The sequence below is a fragment of the Lepidochelys kempii genome, chromosome 6 (assembly GCF_965140265.1).
Source record: "Lepidochelys kempii isolate rLepKem1 chromosome 6, rLepKem1.hap2, whole genome shotgun sequence".
Taxonomy (NCBI): Eukaryota; Metazoa; Chordata; order Testudines; family Cheloniidae; genus Lepidochelys; species Lepidochelys kempii.
This window is the reverse complement of record NC_133261.1, coordinates 123,331,477-123,342,959: the sequence shown is the minus strand read 5'-3', so window position 1 is coordinate 123,342,959 and position 11,483 is coordinate 123,331,477. Positions and strand designations below refer to the sequence as shown.

The following is an 11,483-nucleotide window of genomic DNA, read 5'->3' as shown; positions in this document are numbered from 1 at the left end:
GTGAGTTTGTGTGTGGGGGAGCGGAGGGTGAGAAAACCTGGATTTGTGCTGGAAATGGCCCAACTTGATGATCACTTTAGATAAGCTATTACCAGCAGGACAGTGGGGTGGGAGGAGGTATTGTTTCATGATCTCTGTGTGTATATAATGTCCGCTGCAGTTTCCACGGTATGCATCCGATGAAGTGAGCTGTAGCTCACGAAAGCTCATGCTCAAATAAATTGGTTAGTCTCTAAGGTGCCACAAGTCCTCCTTTTCTTTTTGCGAATACAGACTAACACGGCTGTTACTCTGAAACCAGAACTAGCCATTGCCAATCAAGGAAATAAGCATGCCAACCTACTCTGAACTTTGCTTTTAGTTGAGGAAGTCATACCTTTAATGAATGATTTTAGCATTTGGGACAAGATCCTCTCGCCCTTACTCACGAGTAGTGCCTGACTGACCAAGCAGCCCCACTGAAGACAATGGGAGTACTCATGGAGCAAGGTATTACTCCGTGTGATCACATTTAATTGTGAGCTAAGAAATGACACTGTCGTATTTCCAGATTTTGCTCAGCTAGCTTCCTCTGCATATTTAGCAGCACTGGAATAGAATTACATAGGTGAATTTATATCCTTGAGAATATATTTGTATGTTTTAATAAAAATTTGAAACTTTAATGTGAGACCTCAGTTCCCTTCATATTTTAGGGTTCCAAGATTCTTGATTGGGTGTTTTAAAATGAGTCCACTGCCTTTTCGGTACCACCTTGTACAAATGTCAAATCATTAAATTTGGAAAGAACATGAATGTTTAACTTTTGATGTAGATGCAGGCTGGAACTAAACAAACATACAAATCAGGCCTTTGAAGACTTCACCCACTCCCCTTTTTGTTAACAGAAGCACAGCTGTGAAGTTGCACAGTGGATTTGATTTTTTTATAAAAAGGCAACTAAATAGAATGCAGATTAACGTTTCATTACAAAAGAATTTATTGTGGTTATTTACACCTGTTCCTTTGTAAGTGTATAAATGTAAACATTTATTATTGATGTGTTTATCATTTATTTTATAATTCATCCCCAGTTCAGAGTAATACTGTCATTTTAGCATACAAGTAGTGAGAAAATTAAATTATATTCACAGAATATACATTCACGTGCAGTTAATGTTCGCCAGCTTTAAGCCAGTGGTATAGACACTGTCCCGTTGGCTCTGCTTCTGCTCCTTGTATGCACACTGGAGTCTGTGATATCTTCTGCGTGGTCTTCACTTTTCTTTTCCTTTAAGCTGTTGATGAATCGCAGGGTGATTTCATCCCATTCTTCGGGCAGCAGCATTAGCAAAAATCCAGTGCAGATGATGATTGTGGCACCCAACCTTACTACACTGAAGATCACCTCGTGTTTTAGGAGATCCACAGCTACAATGGGGGAAAAGACCGTGAAATCAAATACTGTCATTCTGCTTGGCATGGCTTCGTCAAAACAAGTCTTGTATGTTTCCTATAACTTTAACAGTGAGTTTTATTGGAAAGCCTCACTTTTCCTCCGTGCCTTCTGTTTTAATAGTAATGTGTACTGTAAGTCATTCAATATTAAGGCTAGATTGTAAAATTCACACAAGCCTTGAGTAAAAGTCAGAGAGTTACAGTCTGGTCCTTGGTTACTTTCTCCATGCAGCAAGGAGGAAGTAATCTTTGCTAGTCCTATACCTGGCACAGATTACTTCTCCATCTGCACTGGCGCAGCTATGCTGGCCAGCATGCTGGGAGGTGAAGTCAAAGCTCCACCCACTCTCCACCCCTGCCCTGTCCCAGACCACGGCAACAGATAGCCCACCCAGGTGCACAACCAAGCCCGTAGGTTGTTATGGGAGTTACATGGACAGTCACTCCTCACTTAACGTCATCCCGGTTAACGTCGTTTCGTTGCTGATCAATTAGAGAACATGCTCGTTTAAAGTTGCACAATGCTCCCTTATAACGTTGTTTGGCAGCCGCCTGCTTTGTCCAGTGCTTGCAGAAGGAGCAGCCTGTTGGAGCTAGCTGGTGGGCTTGGAACCAAGGTGAGCCGGCGGCCCCCGTATCAGCTCCCCGCTCCCCTCCATTCCTTGTGAGGCAGCCGCCCAGCGAGCTATCAATTGCCAGCAGTTCAGCTGTCCCTCCCCCCACTGCCATGTGCTGCTCCTGCCATCTGCCTTGGAGCTGCTCCCAGGAGCCTCCTGCTTGCTGTGCAGGGTGGGGGAAGAAGGGTGCTAATGTCAGGGTGTCCTCCTCCCCTCTGCTCCTGCCCCCCACATTACGCTCCTTTACCCGATCTCCACAGAGCAGGCAGGGTGTGGGGGACATGACAGGGCTCAGGATGGAGGGAGCTTGCTGGCAGCAGCGGCTGTCTCAACTTGCTGATCTACTTAAAAAGGCAATGTACTTAGAGTGGAGTCAGTGTACTTAAAGGGGCAATGCGCGTCTCTCTCTCTCTCATACACAGGGTGTGTGGTTTGTCTCTCTGTGTCATGCTGTCTCCCCTCCCTCCATCCATGCTGCCTTGTAGAGTGTGAGTCTACATTAACAACAATGTGTTAACCCTTGAGGGCTCAGTCGAGTGCTAGTTCATCATTTAGCAGTAAGGCATTTCCTGGGAAATATCCTACCCTCTGACTCCACCACCTCAACCAAGCTTCACAATCATCATTGCTGTGTACAGTATTAAACTGTTTGTTTAAAACTTATATTGTATATATATATATGTGTGTGTGTGTATGTATATACATATTGTGTATATATATGTGTGTGTGTGTGTGTATGTATAATATGTATGTATATGTGTGTGTGTATAAAATATAGTCTTTTGTCTGGCGAAAAAAAATTCCCTGGAACCTAACCCCCTCCTCGCCCCTTTACGTTAATTCTTATGGGGAAATTGGATTTGCTTAACATTGTTTCACGTAAAGTAGTATTTTTCAGGAACATAACTACAATGTTAAGTGAGGAGTTACTGTACTAGAAAATCATATATTGACTTTTAATTTCCCAGTGAAAAATTGCACTTGCAAAATCTAAACCTCTTGCACAGCTCTAGTGTTGGCAGCTTCATGTTTATTTAAAATGTGAGCTAAGTTAGTGTAAGCAAGGTCTGAGTGAATGCTTCCCTGACAGCTAGCTGGGAGGGGGAGAGGCTTGGGTGTGTTTATGTAAATACAGTTTGCTCCTGCTTTGCTTACATATTTAACACATACAGCAGTGTCAAAGTGATCAACTTTGGCTGGGATTGGGTAGAAATCACCCTAGTTCTAAATGCAGGAGTAGTGAAATATGGTTACCAATGTTGTAATTATTGTGGGAATACAGAAAAGCAGGACTGTGCTTAACCTGTCCCAAAGGATGTCAGAGACCTGTGAAAGTGGGGGAGAGGGGCCGGGGGACCAGCAGATCTCCCAGACAGGAGGCTGCACACCCTCAACAAGGGTCCTCTTTAAGACTGGTTCAACCTGTTCCCCCTGACTGTTCAAAGAATAGAGCTAAATAGGCTTCATTAGGAACCTTTTCTGTTATTGTAAATTGCTCAGTGAGAGCTGTTTCAGAGTAGCAGCTGTGTTAGTCTGTATCCGTAAAAAGAAAAGGAGGACTTGTGGCACCTTAGAGACTAACCAATTTATTAGAGCATAAGCTTTTGAAAGCTACAGCTCACTTCATCGGTATGCATCCGATGAAGTGAGCTGTAGCTCACGAAAGCTTATGCTCTAATAAATTGGTTAGTCTCTAAGGTGCCACAAGTCCTCCTTTTCTTTTTTCAATGAGAGCTGCAACCACTTGTGGCAGGACTGTGTTTCTGCCCAGAGCTGAAATCACTGAAAGCTGCAATCACTTGTGGCAGGACTGTATTCTGGCCAGCCTGCACAGAGCTACAATCACTAAGAGACTGATGGGCAGAGGTCACAGCAAGGGGCAGCAGAAGGTGACTGACAGTCAGCTGGTGAACAAGTGGCTGGAGAGGTGCAACAAGTGGCCAGCAAGGCGGCTGGTGGAGAGGCGAGACGAGAGCAGCGAGCAGGTGACCGGCGCAGCGAGCAGGTGACCGGCAGAGAGGCCCGGTGAGAGCAGCCAGCAGGTGGCCAGCAGGAGCAACCAGTGAGTGCCCAAGCAGTGGAGAGAGTAAGGTGCCTCTTTACCACCCCTTCAGTCAGAGGGGAAGTGAACTCTGCAGATGCACCTCTGCACTCCGGGTCTGCACTGACCAAGGACAGTGACTGTGAGTGGGGTGCAGAGAAGGGTCGGGCACATGAAAGGGACTTTTGGGTGGCTGGATTTAAGAACTTGAGGGGACAAAGACACTGACCAACCTACTTGGGGGTGGGTCTTTTACTCATGGTTTATGTTTATGAACCCTAGTTGTGGTGTTTTCCCAAATTAACACCACGTTACTTCCCTCCTTTTATTAAAAGTTTCTTTTCTACATTCAGACTCTATGCTTGCAAGTGGGGAAGTATTGCCTCTCAGAGGCACCCAGGGGGTATGTGTCAATTTCCCAGGTTACTGGGTGGGGGCTCGAGCTGGTTCTGTATTGTATCGATGGAAAGGAACCCTTAGATATTGAACCCGACCCTGGTTGCTGCTGGCTCCACCTGGCAGAAGGGTTACATTAGTAAATCTTTCCGAAGAAATATGGCAACGTAATTTGCCCTTAAAAATTACTTCAAATGTTAGTACATTTGTTCTATGATTTTTATTCATTAATTGCATTATTTGTACCTGCATTTCCAGGAACACTGAGCACTGTCCCGATAGAAATTAGGATGGGATATGTCAGCACAACTCCAACATTTACCAATATGTTAAAAGCTGTAAAGACAGAGAATGATACATGAGATGCTGGAAGTAATAAAATAATCACAGACGGACTTTCTCAACTTTTAAATTACATTAGGCACTTTAATAAGTTCTTGCCCATCAAGGGCCTGATCCTGCATGTGTCACGAGCAGAATGTAAGTTTTCCATGGGGAAGGAGACAAGGGTTGGCTGTAAGTTCGTATTTAAAAAAAACTGCTCATTCAGAATGGGCCACTTTCCTGTTTTGAAGCTTGAACTGAAGCTGCAGCCAGGCTCCGAGGAGCAATGGGTGTCTTCAAGAAGTGCTTTACACCCTACCCACAAAAGAAACCAGGACTGTTCTCAAACAGGCTAGTCCCTCTTGGGTTAGGGTGGAATTCTGCTGTCTCAACAGGCCAGGAATGGAGCCGGGGGTAGCATTTCACCAGCTAAGGAGGTGCTGCCTCTGGCTACACAATCCATGAAAGGAGCATGGCAGCAAGAAGCACATGTGCCTACCACTTTTGAAGGATAGCCAGCCCTGTCCTTTTTGTTCAGCCACTGAAAAAAGAAGGGAGTCAACTACTCTGTAGTTCACGGGGAAGAGGCCAGTGGATGAGATGAGAGCAGCAGCGTAACTGGAGAGGACTCTGAATTCCCTTTCATGGGCTTTCAGAAGTGCAGGTACCAGAGGGGAGGTGTTCTTTTTGGATGCACAGTCCCTTACGAGTAGGGCCATGGCTACTAAATGGATGTTGCAGCATGAGGAGGCCTAGCCAAGTGAAAGATGATAAGCTATTAGAGCGTCACTGAAACCTCCCATCCTTTTAAACGGGTTTTAAAGTGAAGGCAGTTGAAGGACAGGGCACTATATATATATATATATATACTGCACTATATTGTATGACCCAGCATCCGTGGGGGTACTGGGTTGATTCAGGCTCATCCGTTATTCTGTTTTCCCCTTTCCTGTTTCCCTTTCCCTTCTTGAGCCTCAGTCCCCTTGGAGCAGCATTATTTCTATTATGCACTGCTGCTACCATCACCACTCAGACAGACATCATCTCTGAATGCAGCTAAGTTAGATTCCCCTGAGCTCAGCTAGGTTTCTGGGGCTGAACCCTCAGGTGCAGCCAAACTACGCCCCCATCCCCCTGTTCTGGAGCTGCGTAGTAGAGAGTTTGGCCCCAGTACAACTTAGGGCGGCCTCAGGGCTGCTGCTGCAGATTGCACGGGCTGGAAACAGCCCCCAAGGGGACATTCTATCAGCGAGGGAGTGTTTTGTGCAATAGCACCTTGCACCCCAGCCAGGCCGCGCTTCTCCATGGCCACACCACCTGCTCCTACCCTGGTGTTATCAGGAAGGGGCATGGCACAGAGCTAGCAACACTGAGGATTTTATGCTCGCTTTCTGCCTGCTGTGTGCAGCAGCTGCTCTTTAACATCCGTATTCAACCAGCTCCCTGGATGATAAATTATACCTACCTTGGTGCTCTTAGACACCGGTAGAGTGGATGTAATTAGGTCTAGGGCAGCAAGTGGAAGAGAGTCTAATCTCTCAACACCTCTGCCATCCCTTCTGATTCAGTCTCTGAGTGGCTGGGAAACCCATCTCGGCACGAACAATAGTTTTCCCAAAAGCGTTTCCATTTAGTGTACTTACGGCTGAGATAAAAAAAAAAATCTGTTCGGTTCCAAACAGATGGACACTTTCATTATTAGCAAAGGAAACTGAGTGTAAAGCAGACCTGGGTCAATTTCAGTGGTTCTCTTCACAGACTGAGGAGCACTGGCAACCGTTCTTTGAAAGAGGAAACTTCGCAAATGGAGCAGAGGTGTTAAAGGCCGTGCAGCCTTTCATTTGCACCAAAGTGGAGCACAAGCTATTGCAGCATTCAGCATAAAGAAGCCCTGGTTTCGTCGGCCTCTAACTACGAGCACAACCACAACAAATGATCAATGGACAGTGCTCCAAGAACTAACGTTTGGATGACTAACTAAATACAAGCAGCTACATCAAGTTTATTGGAAAATAAGCCAGTTGTATGTAAGACAATGGGGCAGCAGAAGCACCACTGTAAAAATGTGAACGTAAAAAGGGACAGAATTACTAGAGCAGCTCAGCATTTCTTGTTTAAATTAGGACTTCCCCCCCCCACCAATCAGGAGCTATGTTCACCATTTTCCAAGCAGCCCCAGTGGCGTCCCTTGGGAGGTGAGATGGACATGTTCGCTACAAAGGAACTCTGCCATTGAAACGTTTAGAGAAAGGAGAATTTTCCTGTGGGCAGCTGTTTCAAGGTGATCCTGCAGTAAATAACATGAGAGGCATTAGAAAAATGGAAAAAGTGTTATGCAAATACCTAACCAGAGGCCGGCTACTCCACACAGATAACCCCACGGCACGGCAGAGAAGGGAGACCAGTATTCCACTTTTGTAAAATACAGTATGACTGGGGTAAACGAGATGAAGATTAAATTGAAGAAACCCAGAGTGGAAATGAAATGAGCAGCTTCCCCAAAGTTCGCACTTCCAAGAAACATCTTGAACAAAACCTGTGGTGGAAAGGGAAGATTTTAAAACAGTTACATCCAGTTGCAAGTGAAGTTCTCCCATGTCTGCAAAGCTCTGCTGGTGGGATGGACTAAACTTTCCCCTTGATAATGGAAGACCTCTGCAAGAGGGTCTTTGAGATTTCCTCCCCCCAGAACCCTCTCCAGTGGGTATTACCACAGAAGGGGATGATCTGGCCCTGTATTATTAAAACTTTATAGGCCTTGCTCTCCTGGTGAGCACTTATAGAATCATAGGACTGGAAGGGACCTCGAGAGGTCATCAGTCCAGTCCCCTGCCCTTGTGGCAGGATCAAGCATTATCTAGACCATTCCTGACAGGTGTTTTTCTAACCTGCTCTTAAAAATATCCAATGATGGAGATTCTACAACCTCCGTTGGCAATTTATGCCAGTGCTTAACCGCCCTGACAGTTAGGAAGTTTTCCCTAATGTCCAACCTAAACCGCCCTTGCTGCAATTTAAGCCCATTGCTTCTTGTCCTATCCTCAGAGGTTAAAAAAAAACAATTTTTCTTCCTCCTCCTTGTAACAACCTTTTGCATTCTTGAAAACTGCATTCGTGTCCCCTCTCAGTCTTCTCTTCTCCAGAACTAAACACACCCCATTGTTTCAGACTTCCCTCACAGGTCATGTTTTCTAGACCTTTAATCATTTATGCTTGTGAGGAGACCCTTTGGCTTGAATGGGACTGGTTGTGTGAGTAACCATGCGCATGAGGAAGGGTTAAACAATCTACCCCTTGCTGTCAGGACACAGCCTTTCTGTCTGGCTCCTTCATGTGTATGATGTCACTTCTGACCCACTACTCTCCATGTCGCTGTCTGGTCTGTCTCCCCAAGGCAGACACTTCCTTTGGGCCTATCCAGCACCTAGCCATTTTTTTCCCAGAGGTGCGGAGCAGCCCCAACCATGGCTGAAGTTAGCCGATGCTGCAGGTGGGCACCCAAAATTGGAAGCCTTCTTGAACATTTGGGCCCCCGGCCCCAATTCATTAGAGTACTTAAGCACATGCCTCATTTTAGACACAAGTAGTCCCACTGACTTCAATGGTGCTACTCATGTGCTTAAAGTTAGGCACAAGCTTAAGTACTTTGATGAATCAAGGCTTAAATCAGTGGTTCATGGCCTCAAAAAAAGAGTCTGAGACAGAAAGAGAGAGAGAGAGAGCTGGGATTAAAACTCAGGTGATCCCCATTCTCAGTTTTGTGTCCACACAACTCAACCACATCCTTCTCACAGTACAAACGGGGCCAGCTTTGAGCCAGCAACGGTAACATTACCCTATAAAAATATTTTGTAAGGAACAAATGTAAATAAAATACAACCCTAGAGCCAAGCCCGGTTAAATATTTAGTGTGATAGGGCTCAACTCTGACCTCGCATGGATGTAAATCACGAATGACTCCATCAAAAATCAATGTAAAGCTGGTGTGAGAGGAAAATCAGGCCCATAGGGTCTCTGAAGTCAGGTGGGGACCCACAGGCGGGTTAAATCACTGCAGAGTTCATCCCCATTGACCCAAATTCATCCATATTGAGTGACTATTCCCGGTGAACCTGACACATCCAGTTAAGGATGAAGCTGGAAGCTAGCTTTAGATTCCTTCCACATCACTGATCCACATTCTGCTTCGCACTCCACCCCACTGACTGCAGGGAGCCTGCGTGCATGGACTGTCCGTTCTCACTAAATGTCAATCAAGAGAAAATGTCAATCAAGGAGAGCACGCCTTCGAATAAAGCCTTGAAGTAGAACCTCTGGGGTAGAATAGTGCAATCTCATACCCTGCGCACCTCTAATCAAAGGCTGCATGCACTACTTCCATTGTCCTGGATGGGAGTTCCCAACCCAGAACGAGCACGGAATATGCAATGCAGTGAGATCTGCAGTGCAGAAGAGATGAGGATTTTGCCATCATCAAAGAAACATGGTGTTTAACAGCATTCAATATTTTCTCGTTGTGCGGAGCAAGCCCATTATAAATAGTGTCAATAAATTGCCATGGCAAAAAACAATGAAATCATAGATGATAATCTTCCAGCAGTATAATAATAGAGATTTCATTAAGGCTCATGAAGCAAAGCCCCTCTGAATACATGGTTGTCACAAAGTAATTATCTCTGTAATAACTTTTCTGACATTTCCTGCTTAGAATCTAAATTATGCAGCAAAGGTGAGCCTTATATATTTTTAACCTGGCTTGCTTTCAACGTGTGTATTTTTTAACGCATGATGCAGAGAATAAGAATATTTCCCTGCTATTAACAAAACATTATGACCCACCTTATAGAGTGCAGAGGTGGATGCAGATCCAACAGCATATGCCACCCCGATAATTGAATCGCCATGGAAACCATCTGCATATGCCATCATAACAATTCCTGTGATGGCCATTATTGCTGCAACAATCTGTATAAGCAAAACAAAGAAATTTAAAGCTCAGTGCAACTTCACTGCTTGGAAAGAGATTAGATTATCTCTGTGTGGTTTTATGATAGTTACCAGCTACTTTCTCTAACTTTAGTTCTTCTAGTTTCCTCTTAAATAGGTGATTATGTAGCTATTGAGAAAGATATGAAATAGTAATGAAGGTATATGCATCATGAACTATATGGGTTTATAACATCACAAAGTCTCATGGCACCTATTGATAGAACTTTTATCATACATTATTTTTAGATTAACATCCACTTTGGTGCAACGAGTCCCAAGATTAAGACAGTTTTAGCACATTATCATCTATGCAATTTAATTTGCTGCTAGACAAAACAAGTCTTTAGTATGGCTACAGATAGTGTCTTGGATTTTCAAAAGAACATAAGGGAGTTCGGTGCCCAACTTTCAGTGGGATTTGTGTGTAGAATTTCCAAAAGCACCAAGGTGATTTTGGTTCTTAAATCTCGGCGGGATTTAGGACCTGAAGGCCTTGTCTACAGAGGGGAAATGACCAGCATAGCACTGCAGAATAAGCATTCCTGCCAGACCTCCCTGTGTGGACATTCTGTTCTGGAATAGAAGTCACTTTTATTATCGATTTGTGTCCACACCTGCAGAATAGTTTATTCTGCAAAAGCTATGCCAGTCAATTTCCCCATGTAGACAAGGCCTTAGGCTCCTAAATCCAATTGTGATTTCCCCAGGTAGTCAAGGCCTAAATCACGTAGGTGCTTTTGAAAATTTTACCTGTGTGCCTAACTCCCACTGGCGCCAAATCCCAGCTAGCGTTTCTCACTAAACTTAGAACAAGAGTTTGGGGATGATCTGTACTGGGTAATACTGAATGTGGATTTACCTCAACAAGTACAGCTAGATTGTGTATCTCTCCTCACGCTAGGAAGCACTTTATCCAGGGGGACTGCTTGTGTGGGCAACTGTTCACTAATGTGAACCAGGGCTTCACAAACTGGCCCTTTGCTGTGTATGGAAAGCCACCTTTTTAAATGATCTATTACATTTAAGGAGCCAAATTTTCAAACACAGTTGCTTGAAATTAGGTATCTAAAGCTGGGGAGATTTTCAAAGGCACAGATGGTAGTTAGGTTTCCTTAGGAGTTGGACACCTCTTTGTCCTTTGTGCCTTTGAAAATCTTCCCCTCTGGATTTAGTCATCTTGACCAAAATTAGATAGGTAAACAAGTGGTCTGAATTTCAAAGGTGCCGGGTATCCGCAGCTCCCGTTGACTTCTGAGGGAGCTGTGGTAGCTCAGACCTTCTGAAGATCGAGCTCCAGTGTTTGAAAATCGGGATCCATATGTATAATTTCATTACACTGTTAAACGACATGACACCAAAATGCCCAGAACACAGTTGTAAAAAGCCACAGGGTTCACCAAAGATTTGATGGGTCAGTTTTAAAACCGGCATTTAAAACTCCCACGACTCTGATCCTGACATAATCAACTACTTTTCATTTGTGCTCACAAAGTTGCAGGTTCAAAATAATCAGAGGATTGGACTGAGGCTCCATTTCAAAATCAATTTGGGTGTATTTGTCACAACGTGAGGGGAGCCCCTTAACCCCAGTTCTGAGTTTTTCAACAGCGTATTACAAACAGCCTGGACACTTTTCCATATTTAGGAGACTGTTAATACTGAGCAAGAGAACGCTGCTT

The 11,483-nt window shown here is 44.5% G+C and overlaps 1 protein-coding gene across 3 annotated transcripts in view; it reads right to left on the bottom strand.

Annotated features, from left to right (window-relative positions):
* Nucleotides 1–1,045: 1,045 nt before the first annotated feature.
* SLC35F4 (solute carrier family 35 member F4) overlaps nt 1,046–11,483 on the bottom strand; it is a 180,483-nt gene continuing 170,045 nt past the window's right edge. For all 3 annotated transcript variants that reach the window (XM_073350743.1, XM_073350744.1, XM_073350745.1), the window contains 4 exons: nt 9,655–9,780; nt 7,159–7,351; nt 4,738–4,827; nt 1,046–1,410 (listed from right to left, as the gene is read on the bottom strand). In XM_073350743.1, the coding sequence (XP_073206844.1) occupies nt 1,169–1,410; nt 4,738–4,827; nt 7,159–7,351; nt 9,655–9,780 (651 nt within the window). In that variant the 3' untranslated portion in view covers nt 1,046–1,168. The remainder of the gene's footprint in view (nt 1,411–4,737; nt 4,828–7,158; nt 7,352–9,654; nt 9,781–11,483) is intronic.